The 26,749-nt window shown below is 34.4% G+C and overlaps 1 protein-coding gene and 1 pseudogene across 2 annotated transcripts in view; one reads left to right on the top strand and one right to left on the bottom strand.

Annotated features, from left to right (window-relative positions):
• Rsbn1 (round spermatid basic protein 1) overlaps window positions 1-26,749 on the top strand; it is a 47,555-nt gene that overhangs the window by 15,752 nt on the left and 5,054 nt on the right. For both annotated transcript variants that reach the window (XM_026394151.2, XM_026394152.2), the window contains exons 3-5: window positions 18,945-19,082; window positions 19,396-19,538; window positions 25,557-25,724. In XM_026394151.2, the coding sequence (XP_026249936.2) occupies window positions 18,945-19,082; window positions 19,396-19,538; window positions 25,557-25,724 (449 nt within the window). The remainder of the gene's footprint in view (window positions 1-18,944; window positions 19,083-19,395; window positions 19,539-25,556; window positions 25,725-26,749) is intronic.
• On the bottom strand, window positions 26,162-26,498 carry LOC113186647 (eukaryotic translation initiation factor 1 pseudogene; annotated as a pseudogene).

The following is a 26,749-nucleotide window of genomic DNA, read 5'->3' as shown; positions in this document are numbered from 1 at the left end:
ATTAAATGAATTCCTAGGGTATTTTTATGAAGTCTTACAAAGTTTTATTAACTTACAAATAAGATCAAGTAAAATTTTTAATTACCTTAGAGACATAGCTATTAGAAGTTGTTTGTTTAAATATATAGCTATAATAATTATTCGTGACTATATTTATGGAGAACCTACCGTGTACTGGATACTCAGTTCTTAAAAGGACCAATTCATGAAATCAGATTAGTGGGAGAGATGAATAAACCAGCAATTATAATGCAGTTTAAGTAGTAGAGACTTACAGTAAGGAAAATCCTACCATTGAGAGGGAAGCACAGTTACTTACATCAGACTTGAAGTGATTAGAAAAGGCATTTTAAGGCATGTGATGCTTGAGTATAATGTTGAAAGCAGATTAGTACTTAGCTTAGTAGGAACATTTTTAATCAAAGGGAATAATAGCCAATGTAGATGTACAGAGGGCATTTGAGAATGTGCCACATTCAGGGAGCTGTAAATAGCTTAAATAGGGCAAGAGGACATGCTTGCTGTAAAGGGGTGGTTGGAGTTGGGGGTGGGGTAGCATGAATGAATGAAAATCAAGAGTGTGGAGAGTGTTATATACCTTAAGATACTTTTTCCTAAAGGTAATGGGAGAGGTATTAATGAATTTTATCAATTTATGTTTGCGAAGATTACAAGGAAATGTGGAGGATGAGATTGAGGGAAATATGTGATGGCAAGCAAGAGTACTGGTTAGGTTGGGATAGTCATTAGGTCAAGAATGATCCATGCCCAAACTGGTATTGACACTAGAGAGAAAAGAATAAGATTTTGAGAATTACAAAATAGAGATTAAGTGGACTTTTGTGAAAGAGAGGAAGAGTCTTAAGATGTGGTTTGGGCAAAGAGAGGATAGGATGGTGCTGCATACAGAGTTGAAAAAGCTTGGGAAGTTAAAAAAGAAAAGCTTGGGAGACATGTTTAGGCTGGAGGTGCAGAAGTTGGATCAATTAGCATATATAATTAGGGATAGCATTAGAATGGAGAGGAGATGAAGCTAAGGGTAAAATCCTGTGATGTACCTGAATTTAAGTATAGGAACATGGGAAGAGACCAGAAAGACTGGGATACAGGTTTCCAAGATTTTAAGAGTGATAGGGTGATAAAAATATTACTAATTGTATGAGGGATCCTGTAAGGTAAAGATGGAAAAGTGTTAGGTTGATCAATTAATAATTTAATTGGAAACATTATCAAGACCAGTGCTGTGCAAACCCTGGACATTGAATTATTGTCCTTGCTACTCAAAGTGTGCTTGTGATATGAATTTGGCACCTCTGGGGTGCTTGTTAGAAATGCAGTCTCATTTTTACTCAGATCCTCTGAGTCATAATTTGCATTTTAAAAGATCCCCAGATGATTCATATGCACATTAAAGTTTGAGAATCACTACTTTAGAGCAGATGACTGCTCTAGCAAAAGGAAATAAAATGTAGGTTTGTTTTGTGCAAGAAAAATTATAGCTTCTGTTACTTTTATATATTTTTAGATTATTGTAATGGCTAAAGCTAGGATCCACTTATAGAACCTTTTTTTTTTCCTTTTAACTTTTTATAATACTCAAATATTCTAACACCAAAGGAAGTATTTCATGATATCACTTTTACACCAGGCCGATACTTATTTGTTTACTGAAATTTCAGCAGTTTGGAGTTTCAGCTAACTTATTAAATTTGTTTCTAATCTAAAGGGCTACATGTATGTATTCAGGTGTAAATTTTATTGGCTAACTATCAGTTTGAACTAAAAAAATCCCAAGTGTTTATGGGACTGGTTTCATTTGGTGGAGAAAATTTAATGTTCACATTGAAATGTATTTCTCTTAAGAAAAAAATCTATACAAACACACACACTTTAATAGGAATAAATGTAATTTATGATGTTTTTGATTAGGCATTGTATCTTGTAATTACAATACTGGCTATCTGAAAGAATTTTTAGCAGCTTTAAACTTTGAATTATTATAACTGCAATACTATGCCATCCTTGGCTCCCCCTTTTTATAAAAATTCTGTTACAGCAGATAAATTGATTAGAAATTCAGATCTTTTGGTTATCTTATGGACTAACAGGGCTTTCAAAAAGGAAAGAACCATTTTTCAAGTACCATTTTATAAATGAAAAAGGTCATAATTTAGTTGGGATCTTCTCCCAGGACTAAATAATGGCAGATCTTCAGAGAGGAATTATTTTTCTGCTGTCTCTGAATGATATAATATCCTATAGGGTAGGGGATAGGAAATTTTAATATGCATATAATTCAACTGGGAGTTTTATTAATGTGCACATTTTGATTTTTGGAGGGCAAGGGTGGGATTTTATAGTTTACCAGGTCTCAGCTGATGCCGGTATTTCTGGTCCATGGACCAGCAAGGTCTAAGTCTTAAACTCTACAAATGAATTGCAAATGAAAACAATAACAAACACTAAAAATATAGTGAAATTAGTCAGGTGTAGTGCACATTTATAAATTCCAGCAATGTGGGAGGCTGAAGCAGGAGGATCAAAAGTTTAAGACCAGCCTGGGCAATTTAGCAAGACCTTGTCAAAGAGCCTGGCTCAGTGATGCACACCTGTAATCTGGTCGGGTAGGAGGTTAAGGCAGGAGGGTCTCATAAACCTGGACAACTTGGCGAGAACCTGTTTCAAAATAGAAAATAAAAAGTGATAGGGATCCAGATTTGTGGTAGAGTGCCCCTGGATTCAATCCCTAGTTGTAAAATAAATAAATACATAGTGAAGTTAAATGGGAATTGTTTTAAATATCACCATCTGAGATGCTATCTTATAGGAACTAAGTAATTGAACTGTGTATATGGAGAAGAATCAGGTTTATGTATGCTTCGGGGGATACTGGCAAATGTGCATGTTTTAATTTTTTTTTTAAAAACCCTTCTGTGTATATAATATAGAGGATTCTCACTGAAAAGCATGGTGTTTTAACTTTATTAATGTAGCAGTAGTTCTTAGTTACTTTTATTACTCCATAAAATGGTAGTGTTTTGTAGGATTAGAGTATCCAACTTTAATGCCTACTGTTTCAGAGAAAAACAAAAAATGTTATTTCCCCTTTGAGTGTTGGGGTAAGGCCTTAAATGGGCTTATTATATACTCTCTGATCTTTGATTAATGTAATTAACATTTTATAGTAAATTGGTAGTGCTAATAAAGAATGAAACTAGTAGAGTTTATAGTAAATTGAATAAAGAGTTGAACTTGAAGAGTGTGTGTTGGGGAAATAACTGAACCTTTAAGGAACTCTGCATATCAGTGCATTGTATAAAATGAGAAATAATTATTTTAAGTAGTTGGCTTTACAAAACAGCATAAATAAAAGTGGTGGGTTGGATTCTTTTTTTCTCTTATTCTAAGTAAAGCTTGTAATAAACTCAGTTGACCCACTCATACCATTTTCACTGTTTGTTTCAAAGTGGGAATTCCTTTCCTACTAACAGGTGACAAGGTTGGGAAGATTGCTGGCTAGAGTTTTCTTTTCTGTTTTTTAAGCATTTAGTTTAAATAAGCTTCTTCCTGAAACATGAGTTCTATGGAATAATGAACCCCTATCCTCTTTTCACCCCATACACAGGGTTTCCATACAGTGCGTTTCTGCTTGGTGTTTCTTGAGTTTTAACTGATGTATGACCTTTTTTATTTTTAAGTTGTTGATGGACACAATAACTTTATTTTATTTATTTATTTTTTATGTAGTGCTGAGAATCGAACCCAGTGCCTCACACATGCTAGGCAAGCGCTCTACCACTGAGCTACAACCCCAGCCCCATGACTTTTTTTTTTTAAGAAGTGTTAGGCCAGGTGCAGTGGCGGACACTTGTAATCCCAGCAGCTCAGGAGGCTGAGTCAGGAGGATCGCCAAGTTCAAAGCCAGCCTCAACAATTTAGCAAAGCCCCAAGCAACTCAGTGAGGCCCTGTCTCTAAATAAAATACAAAATAGGGCTGGGGATGTGGCTCAGTGTTGAGTGCTCTGAATTCAATTCCCGGTACCCACCCCCACTCCTGCCCCGCCCCCAACAGAGAAGTGCTACTTATAGGGGACAGAGTCAAGCTTGCATAGCTTTCAGAAAATTATACAGGATAACTTTGTCGAGTTTCTAATCTAAAGGACTACATACGTGTTGACATAGAGCAATATGTATATTTAAAGATAATTATTTGATATTTTATAGCTATTGTAAATGCATTAAATATTTTGAATGCATGTAAAGCTAACTACTATTTTCATATAGGTATATTTCCCTTGATTCCACATTTTTCTTCCTCCCCACTATACTCTTCTGATTTTAATAAAAGTGTGAGTTTTCCCTATTGGCATATGTCTTTGGCTTTCATGGAAATTTTACTTTTTTCTGTTTTTTGGTCTCTACTTAACTCCTTCCAGTCCTTACTTTTGTTTCTTCCTCCATTATGCCTAATACATATGCAATGAGAAGCTGTGAAACACAGTTTGTTTTTTTTTGCTTTCAGATGTTATTTCCAGGCCAGAGTGTCCCATACTTGCCAGATTCAAAGAATAATCTGGAGTTCCTAGTTTAAAATATATATCAGAATCTGAGGGGTTTTTCCTGGACATTTTGAGTCATTGAATCTGGAGCAAGGCCTGAGATAATTTACCCAAGGTGATTTCTCTGATCAGGCAAGTTTAAGAAACACATTTTACACCACATACGTCATCTACTATTCTCTAATTCCTTTCATTTGGTTTGTAGGTACTATCTTCTTAGAATTTCGTTGCATTATAATCTAGGAGACAATGTTGTCTAACTTCTACACAGTACAATTGAAAAAAATTTTTATGTATTCATTCGGGATCTTATTTGTTTATAAGGTTTCATAAGGCTTCCTATTGGGCCTTCAGCATTGCCTAGGAAGCTTGCGGTTTTTCTTCGGTCTGCCTGTTTGCTTGTTCTTCATAATGACTATTCAAAGTTTTTATCCATATGTGTTTTTTCTTCATTTCTTCCTGTTATAAATAGAGAAGATATCCCCGTTTTTCCTCAAAGACTAATCCTTCTACTTGTGTTCTGGATTTCATCTCTAGGCCTGTTTAGGATTTTTAAAAAATTGTCATAAATATACATAACATAAAATTTTCCATTTTAAATGTATAATTTTATGGCATTAATTACACTCTCAGTGTTGTAGAACCATCACCATTGTACATTTCTAAAACTTTTTCCATCATCTCAAATAGAAATATTGTATCCATTTGCTTAGGATCTTGAATGATAGTTACATATCCCCATTTCTTCAAACTTTTCCTCCTCCATTTCAAATAAATAAAAGTATAAATTGTACTAAATGAATTAATGCTTTGTGTCTTTTACTTTTTAAAAAAATAATTAACTTTTCTTTTCTCCCCAGAAGGTAAATCTTCATTTTGAATTTCTAGTTTATCATGTTTATTTTACTACCTTATATATGTTTTGAGGGTCCCCAGTTAAACTGGGGTTCTAGTACCAGAGCAACTAGCATCCCTGCCCTAATGAGAAACAAAGGGGAAATGGATATAGGTGTTTACAGTGTGCCTTTCGTGGGATACTTTTACCTGGTAGACGGCCTAATGCCTATTTGTTTGATCTTCACAGAAAATTTCCTTATATATGTATTTCCTTATGGCTCTTATCTGATCCATCTCTAGTTTTTGCCTGCCTGACCATCACTGTGGTGCTGGGAGCCTAACTTTGTGTTCCCCCTGGTTTCCTGGGGAAAAACCAGGCTGTTGTTGTCCCTGGTTCTTTAGATGGCAGGCTCCAAATTCTTTTTTTTTTTTTTAATACCTTTTTAGTCATAGGTGGACACAATGTCTTTATTTTATATTTATGTAGTGCTAAGGATGGAACCCAGTGCCTCGTGCATGCTAGGCGAGTGCTCTACCTCTGAGCCACAACCCCAGCCCTCCAAATTCAGTATAATACCATCAATAGGAAAAAAAGTTCAAACGCTTTTTACTTATAGATCCTAGATAGGGAGGGCACAAGAGTTAGGAGGGTAGTCCTCTGTCCTCAGGTTATTTGAGGCAGGAATGAAGAGTCAGGCAAAGAGGGAGACAGAGAAGGAATTTGCTGTGCTAAAACATAAAACAATATATGTAACTATGTTTTAAAATTTAATAAATAATATATTGCATGTATCATTCTTCAGGTTGTTTTGGTTCAGTATTGTTTTATGAGGTTATGTTGATTCATGTATTCATTTTATTTTATTTTTTGGAGGTGGAGTTTACTGGGGGTTGAACCTAGGGCCTCATATATGGTAGGCAAGCACTCTACCACTGAACTACATCCCCAGTCCCCTAGTTACTTCATTTTAACCACTATATTTAATTAAATTGTTATGAGTATATCATAGTTCATTGGATTTCTATTTTTTTCTTTTCCTGTTTTAGCATTCTATGACTATTACGTGGCTCAAGTAAGACCTCACATGTATGAAATTCTTCTACTATAACATTTGGTTAGTAGTTTAGATAGATATGGAATTTTAGGTTGGAGGTCATTTTTCTTCAGATTTATGTAGGCATTTTTCCAATGTCTTCAAGCTTCTAGTCTCCTATTGAGAAAGCCAGTATTGTCATGATTCTGGATCCTTTTTGGGCATCCTGTTTTTTCCTCTTGAATCCTTCAAAACCAAGCATAATATAAGGTGCTTTCAGATAGATCTTTTTTCCTTTATTTTAAAAAAATTACTATGAATATTTCATACATACAGAAAAGTATAAGTAATGAAAAATTCTTCAACTGAGAACCCCCACAATTTTTACTCCTATTGGCTACAATTCTTAAAACTGAGTTATAAAAGGAGGTAAGTGATTAAGGGAATTTTGCTTAATCCCCTGCTTTCAGTATAACAACTCTCTCTCATAGCTGATATCCTTATATCTGTAGTCCTTTTGATTTACTTTCTCTAAAAATTGATAAAGAAAGAAAAGGAGTCTCCTTGGTTTTTAGTTGCTTGCTTGTTCCCTTCCTTCTATGATACTTAGCCTTTCCATGGTTCTGCAGCACAAACTGGCTTCTTGAATTCCTCTGTACCAGTACTCAGTATTAAATTTTTTCAGTCAACTAATTCTCATATAACTTTTAAACTTTCAAAGATATTTTGGTAGTTTTTCTTTTCTTTGACTTTCTGGAATTTATAGCCTTTCTATGTTACTCTCACTTGATTGGGATTTTGATAAGGAACAGAGGTAAATCATATGCTCAATCTGTTATGTTTAAATCATAGGCCTTTTTACTGTTTCACCAGGTTCTTCCCATTAGTATTAAAATATGATTCCTCGAACTGACAAGATGAACTGGGTTCAAAGAGCTGGCTGCAACATTAAGCTAAGAAAAAGGTGAAAAAAGCACAGGACACAGAAGTAATTTTCATATTGAGGGACGGACTGCTCTGTGACCTCAAGTGTCCTCTTCCACTCTGGAAGGCAAGAGAGAGCGTGCACCTGGAATCTCTTTATTTTTGTAGGGGGACCAACAAAGGAGTTTGATAGAATGTTCTTCACCAAATAAGGCAGGGGATACGGTTTCAAAGGTGGAGTCTTGCTTTGTGATGTCTTGTGGTCAGCAGATTGACCACTTGGCAAGTCATACCCATCTCAGGTGCTCTGTGGGATCATTAGCAGAGCAAGTGGAGAGGCGAACTAGCATTGCCCAGCCCAATCAGTGTGCAATGCCAGACCTGTCCCCTCATATGGCTATAGTGCACATAGCTCACACACACAGCCCATGGATGGCTTGTGACAATTATCCATGATTTCTGAGGATTTGAATGCCTTTTTTCCCTTTCTCCACTAGACCAGTGGGAGGCAGATAGTCTTAACTACTTAATACTGAATTTACCCATATGAAAACTTTATTAAGACATATGGGACATACAAGAGAGGCTATGGGATACCAGGACATTCTAATCAGTCCACTCAGCATTCACAGTGTTTAAAAAAAAAACCAAAACAAAACTATTTTTGGATAAAGGGAATCAATATAAATATGACACTTTTCCTTAACTGCAAATTGAACACCATCTCTCCCAAAATATAAATAGTTGATTTTTCTGGGACAACCAAGCTAGTAAGCTAATTTTGAAGTTTTTATGAAAAAAATAGGCAAGTACAGCCAGAAAAGAAAAATAATGATGGAGGAGTTTCCTGCCAGATCGCAATACATTCTGAAGATTTAATTATTAAGTCAATGTATATTAGTTTAAGAACATTGTTCAATGAATCAGAAAATTAAGTCCAGAAATAGATCAAAATACATAGAGGTATTTGATATATAAAAATATAGCATCATCATATCACTAGTGGCAGAGAAAAAAGAGAGTGTTAGGAAATCTGGATACCTACTTAGTATTTATTTTTGTATCCATATCACTGTATTCCAAGGTAAACTGCAAAAGGGATCAAAGATTTAAATGTAAAAAATGGAGACATAAAAGAAGACATGGAAAACTTCTATTATAATTTTGAAATGGGAAAGGTCTTTTGAAGTCTTATCCCCCAAATGAAAGCATGGTAGATAAAGTTATAAAACAAATTATGAAAATCATTTACAACATATATCACCGACAGAGCATTAACTTCCCTAAGAACCCTTGTATAGAGAAATACCAACAACCCAGTATGAAAATAAGCAATATGAATAGACAGTTCATAGAAAAAGAAATACAAATGACCCTTTAACCTCTAAAATACACATCTTCACTCCTGATAAAAAAGAAATTAAAACTATCAACATGATAAAATTTTCTTATCGAATTGTTAAACATTCAAAATTTTGACAAGATTGTGTCATTGAAGTGTGGGACAACACGTACTTTTTTCTATTGTTGATGGGAATCAGTTTATACAGCCTGTACAGTCTTTCCATCTTAAACACTCTCCCTTAATCCCATTTCACTTTCTGTTGATCTAATTTTCACAGCCAAACTTTTTAGAAGAATTATTTATGTTCGCTGTCCTCACTTCCTCATTGCTTCTCAGATCATACAAATTTGATTTCTATCCCCATGATTTCTTCAAAACACCAAATGAGCATTTTTCATCTTTTTTTTTTAAACTGAAAGTGTCAGCAGCATTTTGACCAAGTTTTTCATGAACTATTTTCTTAACATTGCTTCTTAATCTCTCTATTTAACTGTTCCTTTACTTTTTTCTTTTTCTTTTTCTTTTTTCTTTTTTGCCAGTATCCCCCACCCCCGCCTTTTTTTTTTAACCAAAGCTTTCTAAGGCCTCCTCTCTTTGAACTCTATGACTTTTCTCTAGTGAGATCTCTTAATTCTAAGGTTTCAGTTACTGCTGGTGAATAGGATTTATATTCTTAGGTTAGACTCTTCTAATTCCAAACCCAGTAGCTTTATTTTTACAGGGTGTAGAGGAGTACTGGGGATTGAATTTAGGGGCACTCAACAATTGAGCCACATCCCCAGCCCTATTTTGTATTTTTATTTAGAGACAGGATCTCACTGAGTTGCTCAACGCCTCGCTGTTGCTGAGGTTGGCTTTGAATTTATGTTCCTCCTGCCTCAGCCTCCTATGCCACTGGGATTACAGGTATGTGCCACCCACCCGGCCCCAGTAGCCTTCTTTTTTTTTTTTTTTCTTTTGTATTATCACTAAAAATTAATCATTGTTAACATATTTGATTCTCCTTTATTCTTTTTTTTTTTCATTTTGGTCACTTTATTAAATGACATGACATAGTTTGAAGTTTAAACTACTAAACAGCACTTTGGTGAAAACACAGTATCATACTGGAATGCTTTCCTTTAAAAACACAATTCCAGACCATATATATATATATATGTGTGTGTGTGTGTATATATATATATATAGACTGTATATATACAGGGTCTTGGAAACTGGTTCTAGTTCTACATTTGGTTCTCTCTCTATATATATTACAAAACAGCCTTAAAGGAATAAGTGACATCTTTTTTACAGTACTCAAGATACTCAATACAGAACTGAAAAGCAGTCTAACAGAAACAAAGGCAAATCTTTACAGCTGTATGATTTCAGCAGCCAAAGCTGGATGATGGACTGAAACATTTCTATACAACTGGGACAAAACATACAATATCACAATACTAAGCAAAAATGCTTTATGCCCAAAGAAATAAAGCAGGTTACAAAATGTGGAGAATTTAGCAGGCAAAACTATATTATAAGCAACATTTTAAATTGTCATTTTTAAGCCATTGCCACTATTTAATAAAACAAATATAAAAATGAGTTTTATATCTTCTTTTCTTTATAAAAAAATCACCATTTTGTAAAAGTTTTTACTTATGATATATTTTAATGTGGAAATGTAAAAATATTAAACATTTTATAATAGCCCAAATTCCTCCATCTGGAATTTTTTTTAAGGAGATCACAATTAAAATTCTTTGCTTAAAAAAAGCATCTTTTTAAAATGCAAATGTGAAACTGGAAAAATACATATTTTAAAAAAATGGGTTCATGGGATAGAAACTCTTTTAAATTAAAAGAAACTTCATTTCATTTTATTTTCTAGTTCTCAGCGGACACAACATCTTTGTTTGTATGTGGTGCTGAGGATCGAACCCGGGCCGCACGCATGTCAGGCGAGCGTGCTACCGCTTGAGCCACATCCCCAGCCCTCATTTTATTTTAATAGATGTGAAACAGAGAAATTTTTGAACTTCTAATAAACTCACTACAATAAAAACAATAGCCTTCTTGATAAATCTACAAGTGTTTCAGATGTGCTAGAGAAGAACTGGTTCTTGTTCTACAAACTCTGGTTTAAAACAGCACAAATTTAGTCTCTTACAATTCTGAATCCCTGAGGGAAAATCTATATTTTGCTTTTTTAGTCTATATTTATTGTGGCTCCTTCGTGCATCTTCAAAATTCAGCATTTCACTCTTCTTCCTTCTCTGCTCTAGTCAAATCTCCCTCTGCCACAGTCTTATAAAGACATCTGTAATTCTATTAAAGATAATCCAGGCAAAACTCCCCATTTCAAGATTCTTCATTTGTTCACATTTGCCAAGCTCCTTTTGCTATAAGGTAACATGCCCAGGTTCTAGGGGTTAGGACGTGTACACTTTGGGAGCCATTATTCATTCAAGCTCATGGTGTCCAAAATGGAAGATAGCATCTCTCCTCAAACCTGGTCCTTCCAGAAGAGTAGTTTCTCTGTATGTTTGCAAATGGCATAATTGGTAGTCATTCTTGATACTCTTTTTTCTTCTTTATCATATCCGGTCTTTCTGCAAATCCTGAGAATTTTATCACTCAGAAACTTTTTAAATGTCTTTTTTTTTGTTGTTTTTCTTTTTATAGTTTAGCTTGTCTGTCCTGATTTGGAAAATAATAAAACCCTCCTCACTGATCTCTTTTTCTTCCATGCATCTCTTGAGAACAAGGATCACTTGAACCTGGGGTTAAAGAACAGCATGGGCAACAGAGTTAGGCCCATCTTTAAAACAAACAAAAAACCCCACAAAAATTTAAAAGGCAAATTAGATAACATTCTTTATCTTTCTTCAATCCCTTTAGTGACTGTCCAGAATCCTTAATGTGGTCTTCAAGGCTCTTCATAGTCCATTCACAGCTCACTTGCCAAGTCTCATTTTTTTTCTCTTTTGTTTTCTGTTTACTATTGTTAGCTTTCTTTTGACCTTAGAAAAAATAACAGTAGATTTTGTTTGTCTCTAAATTTGTTCTTTATCTTAATAATTTTACCTCTAAAAGCGCTTTAGTGTCTGCCCATCCCTACTAGACTTTGTTGAGGACAGTCTCAAGCATATAAAATTATATTGAATGAATGGTTCCTCTTTCTGTATAACTCTTTTGTTTAAGGTTATATAAATCTCTTTGTGATAAAGACTCTTTTAGTCAGATTTGTGTTGTTATAACAAAAATACCTAAATTTGGGTACTTTATAAAAAAAGATATTTAAAATAGCTCACAGTGCTGTAGTTCAAGAGCACAGCACCAGCATCTATTTGCTTAGCCCCAGTGTGGGCCTCATGGTGGATGGCATCACAATTGTGAGAACTTGTATGAGAGTGGTGAATAGTAATGCAGAAGAGAGGTTCAGAAGAGGTGCCAGACTCCCTTATGACAGCCCATTCTCTTGAATCCTGTGAGGACTGTGGTAATCTCTTCTGAGAGTCCTGCCCCCAATGACCTACTTTCCACTTGACCTGACCACAGTGTAGGACCAAGCTGCACATGAACCTTTGGGCGACAAATCATAGCAGGCTCCAAATATTTGAAGACTGTCATGTTTCCTTCTTTAATCTTTTCAAATTAAATATTTTGAAATACTTTTAGTTTCTTGCACTTTTCTTCCAATTTGTATGGTATGTAAATCCCTAATCACCTTCATTATTTTCTGTTGGGTATGTCATAGTTACAGATTTCTTGTTAGCCCAGATTAGGAGATAATACTCCAGATATCATTTGTGTGATGAATAATATTTCCTAACTCATAAAAAAGTATTTAAGATATGGGCAAACCCATCATAACAAGGAGACCCCCATATACAGTGGCAGAAAAATAGTTTAACAATTCAGAGGTAAGCAACTCTAATTCCATGATGTCCTCCAATATTCTAGTTTCCTTTAAGTTTTGCCGTTCTTGCTGGTGGTGTAATGTGCATGGTTGAGCCTCTCTCTCCATCACTCTGTATTTTATCTGTAAAAAGAGAGAAAGAGGAAGTGGAAGGCAAGCCTTTTACTTATTAAAGACATGCTCTGGAAATTGCCTGTGATACTTATAGTAATGTCCTATTGGTCAGAACTTAGTCACAGTCTATACTTAGCTGACAGAGGCTGTAGCAATTGGCCATACACCCAGGAAGTTCTCTCACTACAAGGAAGAAGGATGGAATACTTAGGGATAATTAGTAGCTTGCTTGTTTGGCATCAATTGCACACAGTTGGTACATGTTGAATTTGTGGTCATAAATGTTCATATTCTATCTTGTGTTGCTAATTATTAATATCACAAACATTTACATTAATAAAAATTGTAATACAAGTGACAGACATTATTGATCAACAGCTTTTCCTCCTTTTTTTGGTCAGAGTTTAATAGCTGGTTACTTCATTTCTAGCCTCAGTATATATAAGTTCAACAAATATTTATTATCACATACATATCAGACATTTTGTATTACGAATGTTTTCTATTATGTAAATAATACATATTATTCTCTTTCACAAAGTTTATATTAAAACATATTGCCTGATTTCTTTTCTGAGTAGTTTAAATTGGAGGTTGGCAAACTTTTTCTATAAAGGAATATAATAAATATTTACCCTCTAGGGGCAAAAACTTCTCTCTCACAAGTACTTATGACTTAACTGCCATTGTATTGTAAGTGAATGGGTTTATGAAATGGGAAGGGGATGAGGAAGAAGGGCTTGTAAATTCTTAGCTTGGGAACTTGAAAATGATTTTCATTAAGTGAACGGGTATAACTGTGTTCCAGCAATATTTTGGCAGTCCTGAATTTGGTTTTTGCATTGTAGTTTGCCAACACCTGGTCTAAATCAATAATATGTATTCCCTTAGAAATCATTTGTTAACTTCCTTTAACCTAATTATTTAGTGAAAATTCCTCCTGGGGAATTAATGCCTTCCTAGTCTGCCAGTTCTTTTTTCTTTTTCTTCTTATAGGGTGTTACTCTGTTGACAAGATTGTTATCCAACTCTTGGGCTTTAAGTGATCCTCCTGCTTCAACCTTCTTTCTAGCTGGAGTTCAGGTTCCTAACTTCACCCAGCTCTCACAGTTTCATTAGCTAACAAAGAAGATCTTGTCTCAAATATCTATTTTCCCTTAGTGCTGTTCTTGATCCTTTGTTTCTCTATATTCTTTTCCTCAGGTCATACTCATTTTAAAAATGATGCTTTGTAGATAACTCTAAAGTCTGTGCCTCTTGTCCTTAAAAAAAAAAAAAATCTAGCAGTAACTCCAAATCAAACTTGTCAGATCCTATAAATTTTTAATGTATTTTTATGTTTTTAAACATAAAGCCTTATTTTGATTACTTTATTCTCTTTAATCTGCTAATCACCTCAAAGATAAATAGAAGTTATAAAGGTGGACAATAACACGTGAAAGGTTGTGGAGGCAATCCAGATTATTAAGAATGTGGAAATGTCTGTTTAGAATGTGGCAAATATGGCAGTTTTGTTTTGTTTTGCTTTGTTTTTAAATAATAGACTAGGAAGACTTTGCCTGCCAAGAAAAAGATTTTGAGTGTTGATGTTGTAGGTAATACGGTACTACTAAAGAACAGGAAAGTTGAATGGCAAAATATTTTCCCTATAGAGATACTTGTAGGTGGTAAGTTGACTGTAAGAATCCTGAAACAAGGATACTGGTTAAAGAGGCTTTTGCAGTTAGGTGAGAAATGATTATTTCCTGAATTAAGGTAATGTTACTGCAGATTTAAAAGGATAGATTTTTATATTTAAGGCATGAGGAAGAAGGGCTTGTAAATTCCTAGCTTGGGAACTTGAAAATGATTTTCACTAACTGGTGAAGCAAATACAGAAGGGATAAAAGATGTGGCGTGAAGGGGGAACCTTATAAGAAAATGAGCTCAGTTTTTTAGGTATTGAATTTGAGCATGTCTGTGGGCTGTCCAAGAGGCAGTTGTATGTAAAAGTCTGACTCTGAGGAACAGTTTTAATTTATAGAAATAGATATGGAATGTAGCAGGGTACATGTGGTAGTTAAATCTGTATTATAATTGAAACCACCCACAGATAATATGTTGAATAAGAAATAGGCCAACTCTGGAACAACGGCATTTTGGAGAGGAGGAAGTCTGAAAAGGAAGTCAAAAAAAGAAAAACTAAAAAGCATTTCTTGAATTTGACTGTGAGGAGATCATTAGTGATTTGTTTTAGTGAACAGGCATGAGCAGAAGCCTGATTGCAAGGATATGAAGAATGAATAGAAAAGTGAGGTAGAACTGACAGGGAATAGAGACACATATTACAGAAGTAGGATTCTGATGTGGAAAAGGTGTCTCAAGCAAGTTGTACAATATTTAATTTAAAAGTTGGGTTTAAATGATAAAAGGGATTTACTGGTTTATAAAATGGAAAGGTCCAGGACTGTTCTGGAGTATTTTAGGTTTGGGGTTTAGAGGTAGGGGTGGTGAAAGGACTAGGATAGAATATGAAAGTGTTTATGAGAGGGATAAACCTTGAGATCTAGGATAGATATGGAAGGAACTGAGAACAAGAGGGGACTGATGCACAGGCAAATGAAAGCCATAGGTTTAATTTAGTGTAAAGTAATGAAAGCGGGAAGGACTTTGTCTAGCTAGGTTAACTTAGCTACAGTTTTCCAAATAGGCCTGGTACATTGCATCTCTCAAAATCGAGTCTTGGTGTTTTGTAGAACATTTATTCACTTGATAAATAAAGTAAATATCTTTTGCCATTAAATAAAAATTTAACACTGTTAATCATTCTTAATTCTTTGGTACTCATGTACTCAACTTTGGTATTCACACAAATGTTTGAACCTGAAGAGGCTTTTTAAGATGAGGGTTTTTTGTTTGTTTGTTTTTTTGGGGGACAGTACTGGAGATTGAACCAAGTGGGGTTTTACCACTGAGCTATATCCCTAGCCCTATTTGTTTTATTATTCTGAGGCAGTGTCTCCCTAAATTGCTGAGGCTGGCCTCCAAATTTTGAACCTCCTACTCAGCTTCCCCTGTAGCTGGGATTACAGGTATGTGTCACCAAGCCCAGCTTAAGAAGATTTTCTTATGTGTAGATGAAAATAAACTTGTTGGCCTTGACAAAATTATGAAGTTATAGAAGCTTTTTATCTTTTGTGTCATACCCTCTTTTTTTTTTCCTTCTTTTTTTCCCTATGCCCTACTTTAGGTTTACTTTTTTTCTCTTTCCAAATAGGAAAAGATGCTTTATATTTATTCCTGTTACATATTAATTATTCTAGAAGTCTTCTTTTTTAAAGTTGTCTTCAAGTTCAGTGCTGTTGAATTTAGTGGTATTTGAATTAGGTAAACTTGAAGTAGTGTGATATAAAAATATGAATTCACTCTCTTTGCAAAATTTAAAGTAATATGAATTTCTTTAAATTAAATTAAGAGTTGCATAATTTAAAAGCTAGCAGGCCAAGTAAATTGAAAACTACCACATGGAAATGCACTTTTTCAGGGTTGGTCTTAAGGAGCTTTGAAGTGCAATAGGTTTTTAGGGCATTGCTCTTATAAAATGCCACTGCCCTATATAGATTGAAATCCTTTCTTTGTAAAGGAGTTTCTGCTATGTGGGAGTAGTTGGAATGATGTTTGGTAGGGACTGATATTTCTTGTTACCCCTCAAAACATATAATTCCTTAAACTGGTACTGAAGATTAAATCTGCTTTAGTTGTTGCAGAGTGCTTGGCTTAGAGAAGTTAGAATAATGATTAGAAAATCTTCCCTTTTCCCTCTTCCTATGTTTATACACCATGATGATCTTCTTTCCTGTGCTGTCTCCCCTGACATATCTTAGTATTGTGATCATATAGACCTATAGAAGATAAATGCATACAAATAAATGCAAGGTAAGGGATAGGGATGTTCCTCAATGCTAAAGTGTTACCTAGCATACATAAATCTCTTGGTTTGATTTCCAGAATTGCAAAAAAAAAAAAAAAAAAGGGTGTGTGTGTGTGTGTGTGTGAGAATTATATGCAAGGTAATTCTGGCCTGAGTGGTTGCTGCTTAAAGATCACCTAAAGTGATCTTGGTGGAAGGATTTATTAGAATTTAAGAAACCTCCACTATAGAGTAAGTCAATCATATCAGGGGGAGAGGGGAAAAGGAAGGTACTCGGGAATGAAATTGATGAAGTTATGTGCATGTCTGAGTAATGGCATAATAAATCCCATTATTATGAATAATTATAGTGCACCAATTAAAAAACTAGTGAAACTTCCACTAGTTGAAAAACAAGAGCTAAGGCCCCTTTTTCTGTGTATAAGTGCAGGTGGTGTTAAATTATCTATGGAAAAAAAGAGGATTGCTCAGAAACTAATGGTGAAGAATTATTGTAAGAAATACCAAATGATCATTTATGCAAACTGCTTTCTATTAAGGCAAAATAGGTGGCATTTAAAACAATTAACAATTGATTCTTAAAATCATTTTTGAATATTCATTAGAGACCCAGCTTATAAAAAGCACAGCTATGTATTAGGCTTTTCAGTTTAATCTACATCTTTTTTTTTTAATGAATATCTTTTTATTATTCCGCCTATTTCTTCACCAAGTTCCACTTGAACATTTAATTTACTGATGCAAGTTCTTGCAGTTTTTTTTTAAGAGAGAGAGAGAGAGAATTTTTTAATATTTATTTTTTTTTAGTTTTCGGCGGACACAACATCTTTGTTTGTGTGTGGTGCTGAGGATCGAATCCGGGCCGCACGCTTGGCAGGCGAGCGAGCTACCACTTGAGCCACATCCCCAGCCCTAATCTACATCTTAATTGAAGTAGAAAATGCTAGGTAACTGATCTGAGGTGAAAATTCTGGTTTAGAATTCAACATTTAAAATCTAGTCCATCTCTATGCACAGGAATGATATCAGATTGTCTAAAATCAATTGATTGGTTCTATTTAAATGCTAGATAGGCTATGGTCAAATTTGTGTAGGATATGCCTTAAATTCACATGAGGGTTGATACAGATTGAAGCCTTTCTAGTCCAACACTCAAAATTTTCAGATTTTGGAGCATTGCGGATTTTGAATTTTTGTATTAAGGATGCTTGTTTGGTAAATTCTATGTAAATATTCCAAAACTCAAAAGATCTGAAATTCTTGTTGCAAGAATTATATATATATATACACACACACACACACACACACACACATATATATCATTGAACTCAGGGGCACTCAACCACTGAGCCACATCTCCAGCTCTATTTTGTATTTTATTTAGAGACAGGGTCTCACTAGTTGCTCCTGGTCGTTGCTAAGACTGGCTTTGAACTCAGGATCCTCCTATCTCAGCCTCCCAAGCCACTGGGATTATAGGCATGAACCACTGTGCCTGGCTTTGCAAAGGGTTCTTAATTTATACAGAGAAAATGTGTATGTGCTTGCAGGTAACAAACTTTAGAAAAGGGGAGGATAATAGAGGGTGAAGAGGAAGATTTCTGTGGGGGAAAAACCTTGAACTGATCTTTGAAAGATGGTTAAGATTTGGGTTGACAGAAAACAGAACGTTTCAAGTTGGGCAGATTCAAGAGGAAACTCACTGGAGATACAAATAAGCTTTTTATAAGTTGAGTGGAGAAAAAAGATCAGTCTGCCTGACATAAGGAAGTAATGGGAGACTGAATTTGGTAAAGTCATCCTGGTACCTGGCCTGAAGTGAAGACTTTGGAACTAGAGAATACATAAAGAATATGGAAAAAAAAAAAAAAGAATATGGAAGATTAATCTGAGCATGGTCTTTTTTCCCCTTCCCTGCCAATTTTACTATTTATTTTATTTATTTGAATTTCACTATTTTATTTTAATTTCACTAATTTTAATTTTAAATTTCATTATTTATTTTCACAATTTCACCAAGATCACACTGTAAAGTGGTTTTTACAGTTCAACAATCATCTTAGAAAATGTTTTCTGAATGTCTCCATATTTCTTTGAAACTATAGGTTAACTTGCACATTGAAATTTATTTATGGCACATATCATTCTAGCGTATTTGTCAGTGTGCTTGGCTGCCTCTCAATAACTAATTTTTATCTAAGAATATGTTCTTAGTATGTAGAAGAAATAGTAATATTAAAAACAATACCCTATTCTCATTCTCTAATTGTAGTGCACTTCAGTCTTTTTCTTCCATCCTCCTTTTGTTTTATCTCAGGTCAACAGGACATACTGCTGTGGCACCTACCGGGCAGGTCCTATGCGACAGATAAGTCTTGTTGGAGCAGTAGATGAAGAAGTTGGTGATTATTTCCCAGAGTTCCTTGATATGTTAGAAGAATCACCATTTCTGAAAGTGAGTATTAATTCAAATTATTAAAGTTCTGATCATTAGTTAGGTGAACACTTTAAAGTTAACCGCGTCTTATTAAAAATAAAACCTTGCCTATTAAAATTAAATTTTATGCAGTGTTTTGGATAGAAATGTTTAAAAAATACTAGTAGAACATACTTATTCTCTTTTATATGAATTTATATAAATTACTATGTAACGAACATTATATCATGTGCAAAAAAAAGCTTTTTAGAATTTTTGTCTGGGTGAGAGGTATTTACCCTATAAATGGTGTAAAATTTTTAAGAATGTGATTCATTCATCTGATTTCTAGATGACTTTGCCCTGGGGTACACTTTCCAGCCTCCGACTACAATGTAGGTCCCAGAGTGATGATGGGCCTATAATGTGGGTAAGGCCAGGAGAACAGATGATCCCTACAGCAGATATGCCAAAGTCACCCTTCAAAAGAAGACGGTAAACATTTATTTTTCTCAAATAAGCAAAACTACTTTTTTTTGGTTTTAGTTGGTTGCTTATAAAATGATTGAGACCTAAGCACAGTTTGAAAACCACTTGTCTGGATTATTTAAGTAAATCTAATGGTTAGTTCCTTAATCCAGTCTCTCTGTATTCAGTCTTCAGCATGAGGCGGCATCCTAAAAAACTAATTTTTACTTCTTTTCTTCAAACCCAGGTCCTGTCTGCAGGATAAAAGATCAAACTCTTTAGTGTGATATACAAACATCTTTCATAATCTAGCCCCAGTGGTACTTCAGTATCTGCTTCTCAAGTCTTCTTTAGCCATAGTAAATTCAGTTTTCAAACCATGGCCCTTCAATACTTTTTGTACTCACTTAGCATCACATCCCTTACCACATCTTCCTTTCTACCAGCAAACGCTTAATAAGTTTCAAAACAACTTAGATGTTACATCCTTTGTAAAGCTTTTCTTTGTTCCTTTAGACAATTAATTGGGGCCTTCTCAGTGCTCCTGCAACATTCTATTCAATAATGATCTATTTATATATATATATTTTTTAATGCTAAATATTGAGCTCCTGAGTACAGGGACTGTTTTATTCATCTCTGTCCTCATGACAGATAGTAACTAAACAGTATTTGCTGAATGAAACTAATAATGTGCTGTAATATAGAGCTTTGATAATTCATATTGTGCTAATGGTATTTTGTGTATCTACAAATGTAGATTAATTCACTCTAGTGCTTTGAAAAGTCTTATTTAATAAGACTGAAAGTGTTTTATATCTGCTTATACTATGGAAGTAGCAACTCAAAATAAGTGCCCTAAAGTAAATTTTAATGAACTAGTTTAAACCTTAATTTGAACCACTGGAGAATGATACTTGAGCTAAGTATAGAAGAATACAATAACAAGGTACATGTAAATATTTTGTAAAAAACTATGAGTACAGAGTAGAAGTATGGTAAAACCTAGCAGTTAATCAGGATTTATTTAACTAATTCTTCTTCATTATAAATTGCTTCCGACTTTTCAGGATAAATAGTATCTTGACAAACATTACTTTTGTGCCAGAGCCAGTTTGTACCTGTTCACAGGGGCATCACCTCCTGATTCTACATGGAATGCTATTCTATTAAAGCCTGGAGATTGACCATGTTGAGAGTGTTTATACCAAAAAAATTAGCAAATCATCTGCTAATCAGCCACCTTCCCCTCCCCACAGCCAGATGTTAAACATGTATAACATACCACCGATTAAAGATGGATAGGTAGATTGTAGTTGATAAATATGTATCTTTGTGCATATGTATGTTTGTTTTCGTAGTAGAAATTTCTAAATGCTTCAAAGTATACACATTTTTAGTGGATTTCCAGAAATGTACCAATTTATATTCCTATCCGTATAGTAAGACAGTATCATTTTCTGCACATCCCCTACTAATTTCTTTTTTTTTTTTAACTTTGTTGACATGATCAAATAAAATTGTCTTATTTCAGTTTATTTTTCTTTGTTATTTCTTTCTTGATGATTCCCCTTTAATTTCCTTTATCTACATTTCTAAAAATTTTAATTTGTTATATATGACAACAGAGTGCATATTACACAATTTATATTACACATATAGAGTACAATTTTTCATATCTCTGGTTATACACAAAGTAGAGTCACATCCTTCATGTCTTTATACATGTACTTACGGTAATGATGACCATTGCATTCTACTGTCTTTCCTACTCCTATGCCCCTTCCCTTCCCTTCCCTTATCTACATTTTTATTGATGTGTTTTTTTGATTGTTTGTTTTTTGTAAAAATTCTGTGTATATTATGACTATGAACCTTTTTGTTTTATCATTGCAAGTTTTTTTCTTTTAACTTCAGTTTTTTTCCCCCTGACCCTCAAAAATTTTGTTTTTATATAGTCGGAGTTATGTATCTTTTTCTCTGAGGTTTCCTGTAATAGTAGGCTTAAGAAAGGTCTTCCTCTAATATTATAAATTATTTAGCTACATTTTTTCTTGCTAATTCTATAATTTCAGTATTTATCTATTTAATCTACCTAGAATTGGCTTCCATATAGAGGAAGAAATTTAACTTTTTTCCCAAATAATTAGGCAGCTGGACCAACATCATTAATAATATATTGTTTCTCCACTAATCTAAGCTACCATCAGATTTTACCTCTATTGGGATTAAGTATTCTTAAGTGAAGCATTCAAAAACACTTTGAATTAGGATGAATGAATTGGAGTGTAAATACCAACTTTGTCTTTTTGTGTATTGTAATTAAAATTTCTTGTTGCTAAAAATAGTGAAAAACTGCCTAGTTATCAAGAGCATTGCCCATGAAGATGATCTTTTGATTTATGAATGCTAGAATTAAAGAAATGTATGCTTAGAGTTGTAAAGAAATTAAATAGAACAGTAGGGCTTATAATGAAAAATCTTGCCCATCTTTCCTTCCCAAAGGCAAATGTATTTTTACTATAAGCAAAACCCATTTATTTATAATGCATTTTTTTACTCTTTTTCTTTTTTCCCCTCTTGAAAGGCCCTGTCTGGTGTTGACTCTTTGGTACATGGATATTTCTTCCTTTGAGTTGTTCTGAATAGTAAGATGACCCATGCTTTACCCCCTTCCTCCCAACTTCTTTCTGTTAACTCTACTTACATACATTGCTGAGGTAGAATCATTCTGCTTTAAAATAATAAGTAGATTCTAAAATTGGAAAACAAGTAAGTGGCAATTATGATATTATGGGTAGATGTATTTACTGCAGATCCAAGTGGGCTCAAAATTAATTAAATGTTCCCGTGTTATATTTTCATTCAAAGGAAGAATATGCAGAATAATCTTTCTTTCAGAATCTAGGTATTCAGCCGTTTGCCTATAATCCCAGTGGCCCAGGAGCCTGAGGCAGGAGGATCGAGAGTTCAAAGCCAGCCTCAGCAATTCAGCAAGGCCCTAAGCAGCTTAGTGAGACCCTGTCTCTAAATAAAATATTTAAAAAGGGCTGGGGATATGGCTTAGTGGTTAAGTGCCCCTGGGTTCAATTCACAGTATCCCCCCCCCCCCGCCCCGAAAAAAAAAAAAAAGAATCTAGGTATTCAGAATCATGCCACTATTTGGTTTTTTATGCAGTTCATATTTTAAAATATTTTTATTGTTCTGATTTCCCTTAGCGTTGGATTTGACAGAGGGTATATCTGAGGTATCTTCTAGTCTGCAGGCTAAGATGCTTAACTTTCTTCAGGAACCACAATGACTTTCTCATCTATTTAACTTTCTTAAATAACTTTTTTTTTTTTGAGGGTGTTATTACTTACCTTGCTTTTGTTTATATGTCCTCAAGACATTTTCAGAATTTTTGTCATATGCTATCTGCTCTTACACATCAGTTTAGTTTTTTTTTAAAATTTTTAATTAGCACATAATTGCCTATAAATATATAGTGTGATAATTCTAAACATGTAAACAATATGTCATGATCAAATGGGCCTAATTGGCATTTCTAGTTCCTCAAATTTTTATCATTTCTTTGTGTTGACAACCTTTGAAGTCCTCTAGTTATTTTGAAGTATATAAATATTTGTGAACTATAGTTTTACCCTTCTGTGATGTAGAACACTAGAATTCTTCCTATCCAACTAATTGTACCCATTTTCTAATCTCTCCCTTCTTTTCACCTCTGGTGACCTATATTATTATTCTTTCTACTGTGAAATCAACATTTTTTTAGCTTCCAAATAAACACATTCTTTTTTTATATGAAAATCTTTTGGAATTCTGTGTTCTCCTACATCAGTGTGAAAGGCCTGTTTCACAAGTATCAACCTAGGAATTCCATTTAATGCTTTCCTGCATTAATCTGTGGTCATCATCCTTCCTGCAATAATCTGTGGTTCATTTCCTTTACTTGTTTGAAAGAATTATCAAGTAATATTCTAAGAAAAGGAGGGTATTCTGAGTTGTTATATATTTGAAAAAAAATTTTTTGTCATTAAACGTGATTGTTAGTTTAGTTGGAGTCCATAGGCTGTATTTTTCTTTATAGGTTTAATCATCTGTGTAATTTTTGTTCTTTTCTGGGTAATGTATTCTTTTTTCTTGTCTGAAAGTTTACAGCATCTTCTACCACTGGCAGTCTGATATATTTCAGTGCATGTTGGTTTGGGTCTTTCATTCTTATTCTTCATTTTTCTTTTTCTTTTTGAATCATGCTTTTTATTGTTTAGTAGGCCCTTAAATTTAAAGATTCATGTCTCTCTTCCTTTCTGGGAATTTTTCTTGCTTAATTGCTTTGGTAATTCCCCTGCCCCCCTTTCCCTGAAACTGTTAGCTGAATAATAGATCTCCTGATTGGATTATTTTTCTTGTTACCTTTTCCTTTTGATTTGGGAACATTTACTTGATTTTTTGTCTTCTAACTTTTCTTTTAAATTTTAAAATTTTAACATTTTTATTTTGGTCTTTATCAATCTGCTATCTTCAGATATCGGGTAATGCTTAGGTGACTTATTCAATGTTTTGGAATAAAGCATCGGGCTTATTGGAAGTTCTATTTATATTTCATTTAGGTTGTCAATAGGTAGGTTTCACTTTAAATAGGCATAAATATGGACATTAAATGGTATGTCCAAATGTCAGGATTATATTAGTTGTATTCATGTGGCAAAGTCAGTGTGTTTCCAGAAGAACATGCAGATTTTTTGTCTGAAATTTTATTAGGATGGTTTTGGCTATAAGCAACAACAAAAAAATTGACTCAAGGCTGTTCATAAAATAAAATGTCCTATGTATTAAGAAGTCTGAACAGGTTGGCTGTAGGTACTTTTCTTATATTTCTTTCTTAGGAGTTAGGAAACTTCCCAGAAGACTCCTCAGTAGATTTCATACTATCAACTAGAATCAGTTCATATCCCTTCTTAAAGAAGTCACTGGCAATGGGAATGAGCTTATCATAATTTGCTAGAACTCATCCATATCTACCTCTGGAACTTGTAAATGAGACCACATATAGGATGAGATCAAATGCCTAGTGAAAATCAAGATCTGTCAGAGAAATAAAGGGTAGGGAATTGTTGCTGGGAGTAGCCATAGTACGCTCCATGGAGGTAATGTCTGCTTGCATTTCTGCCTGCATAAGTGGCAAGTGACTGGATTATCTGGAGAACTGTATTTTAATTCCCCTTTTCTCAGCTTCACTTTATTTCCATTCCTTATTATTTTGCCTGAATGTTTTTTGACCCAGGCTTCTCCAAGGTCTGTTGGGTAGGTCTTCTGCCTTTTTGGTTGCTGATCCCCTCTTGTATATTCTAGGTCTGTGGTTTATCTCAGCATAGTTTTATTAGTCCAAGACACTGTAATCATTTTCTGTCATGCAGAAGATTGTTGATACTTCTCACTCCCTAATTCCTTTCTTTTTATTCATTCTTTTACTATCACCTCTAGATTGTTTTATTTAGAAAATTTTGAATACATTAAAAACAGAATATAGTAAACTTCCATGCCTTCAGTATCAACAGTTAATAACTCACAACTAGTTCTATTTCACCTATATTTCCATCAGTTCCCCCATCAAAACTCTTCCCAACATTATTTTGAACCATTTTACTTTCATTATAACATTGAAGGAGGTCTCATGGATGCCCCGTTGCCATGTTGAATTAAAGATCTAAGAGATTGTTTTAAGAATTAGAAAAAAGTTGGCTGAGGTAAAACTTAAACTTTGAATTATATTTTCTGTTGCTAGACATTCAGATGTTATATGTTCATGTACTACATTTGGTTCTAATCAGATATACAGCTTCTTTTTTATGGGTATACAAGGAAAGGAAGGAAATTATATTAATCAATATAGTATAAATGCTAATGATCAAAATCATCCTACCCCTCTCAGACCTAATCTTATTTTAACCTAGTATTTCAGCACTTTTTCACCTTATTGCTATTAATTTTTGCTTATTTCCTTCTTGTTTCTCCTTACTTCTTAATAAAATCAACTCTAGATCAATGAATGAAATTAAAAATCTCCAGTACCTACCTCGGACCAGTGAACCCCGGGAAGTCCTCTTTGAAGATAGGACAAGAGCTCATGCTGATCATGTAGGTCAGGGGTTTGACTGGCAGAGTACGGCTGCTGTTGGGGTTTTGAAAGCTGTACAGTTTGGCGAATGGTAAGTTAATGGAACTTAACTGTGATGTTGTCTAGGAAAATGGGGACTCTCTTTGAAAGACTGGGTAGAGACAATTCTTAAACTATATGGGAAGTTTAACATTTTTTAAATGTATGTCCATTACTATGAATTATAATCACATTATTGTAAAACAAATCTCCAGAACTTTTTCATCTTGTAGAACTGAAACTCTGTGTCCAACAACTCACTCCCCTTTTTCCCCTCATCCCTTGACTCTGGTAACTTTTTTTTTTTTTCTCCAGCTCTTTTCAGTTGATTGCATAAAGGTGTTATACTAGTCCAAATTAAAAGCAGATCCCAAATGGTTACATTATACAAGCTGTGAGGTTTTTAAACCTGTTACAAAGGACAGAAGGGAAATTCTACTCGCTGCAAGGAAATCAATCCTAACTTAGGCTTCAGTGAGCCACAAGAACTTAAAACCCATGAACCTTCAGTTGATCATCCTTAGCCAGTCCAGTCTTTATCAGGAACTGGCATAGTTCTTGCACTGGTCACCCTGTATGTAGCTGAATTATTTCTCCATATTCTGGATACTCAATTATAGTGCCATCTTAAACATCTTCTTAAACATCTTCACTAATTTCTTTCCATTGTAATCATCATGATTCCTTGGACAGTAAAGATCTTCCTGACACTTCTCTTTTGAATTCTTATATGGATATAATCCCCAGTGCCAGCAGGAAGCAGGTCATCATCCTTACTTGCATCAGCAAGGGGTTCAAAAGAGTGAAGGTTCTGGATAGTGGGCATATGATTCCTTTTCCTTGGTGGAAACGGCCTGATGAAATCTGCTGCAGGATAAGGCAGGTGGGGATGGGCTGGGATAGTGGACGGGCAAGGTGTCTGGAAGCCTAGGGGCTCAAGGTGGAGGCTGCTGAGGCCTTGGTGGTGGCTCAGTGACTGGCCTCTGGTAACTACTTTCTGTTTCTTTAAACTTAACTACTTGAATATCTCATATAAGTGGAATCATATAATATTTGTCTTTTTGTGACTGGTTTATT

The sequence above is a fragment of the Urocitellus parryii genome, chromosome 11 (assembly GCF_045843805.1).
Source record: "Urocitellus parryii isolate mUroPar1 chromosome 11, mUroPar1.hap1, whole genome shotgun sequence".
Taxonomy (NCBI): Eukaryota; Metazoa; Chordata; class Mammalia; order Rodentia; family Sciuridae; genus Urocitellus; species Urocitellus parryii.
The sequence above is the reverse complement of the archived record's forward strand: the minus strand, read 5'-3'. Positions and strand labels throughout refer to the sequence as shown.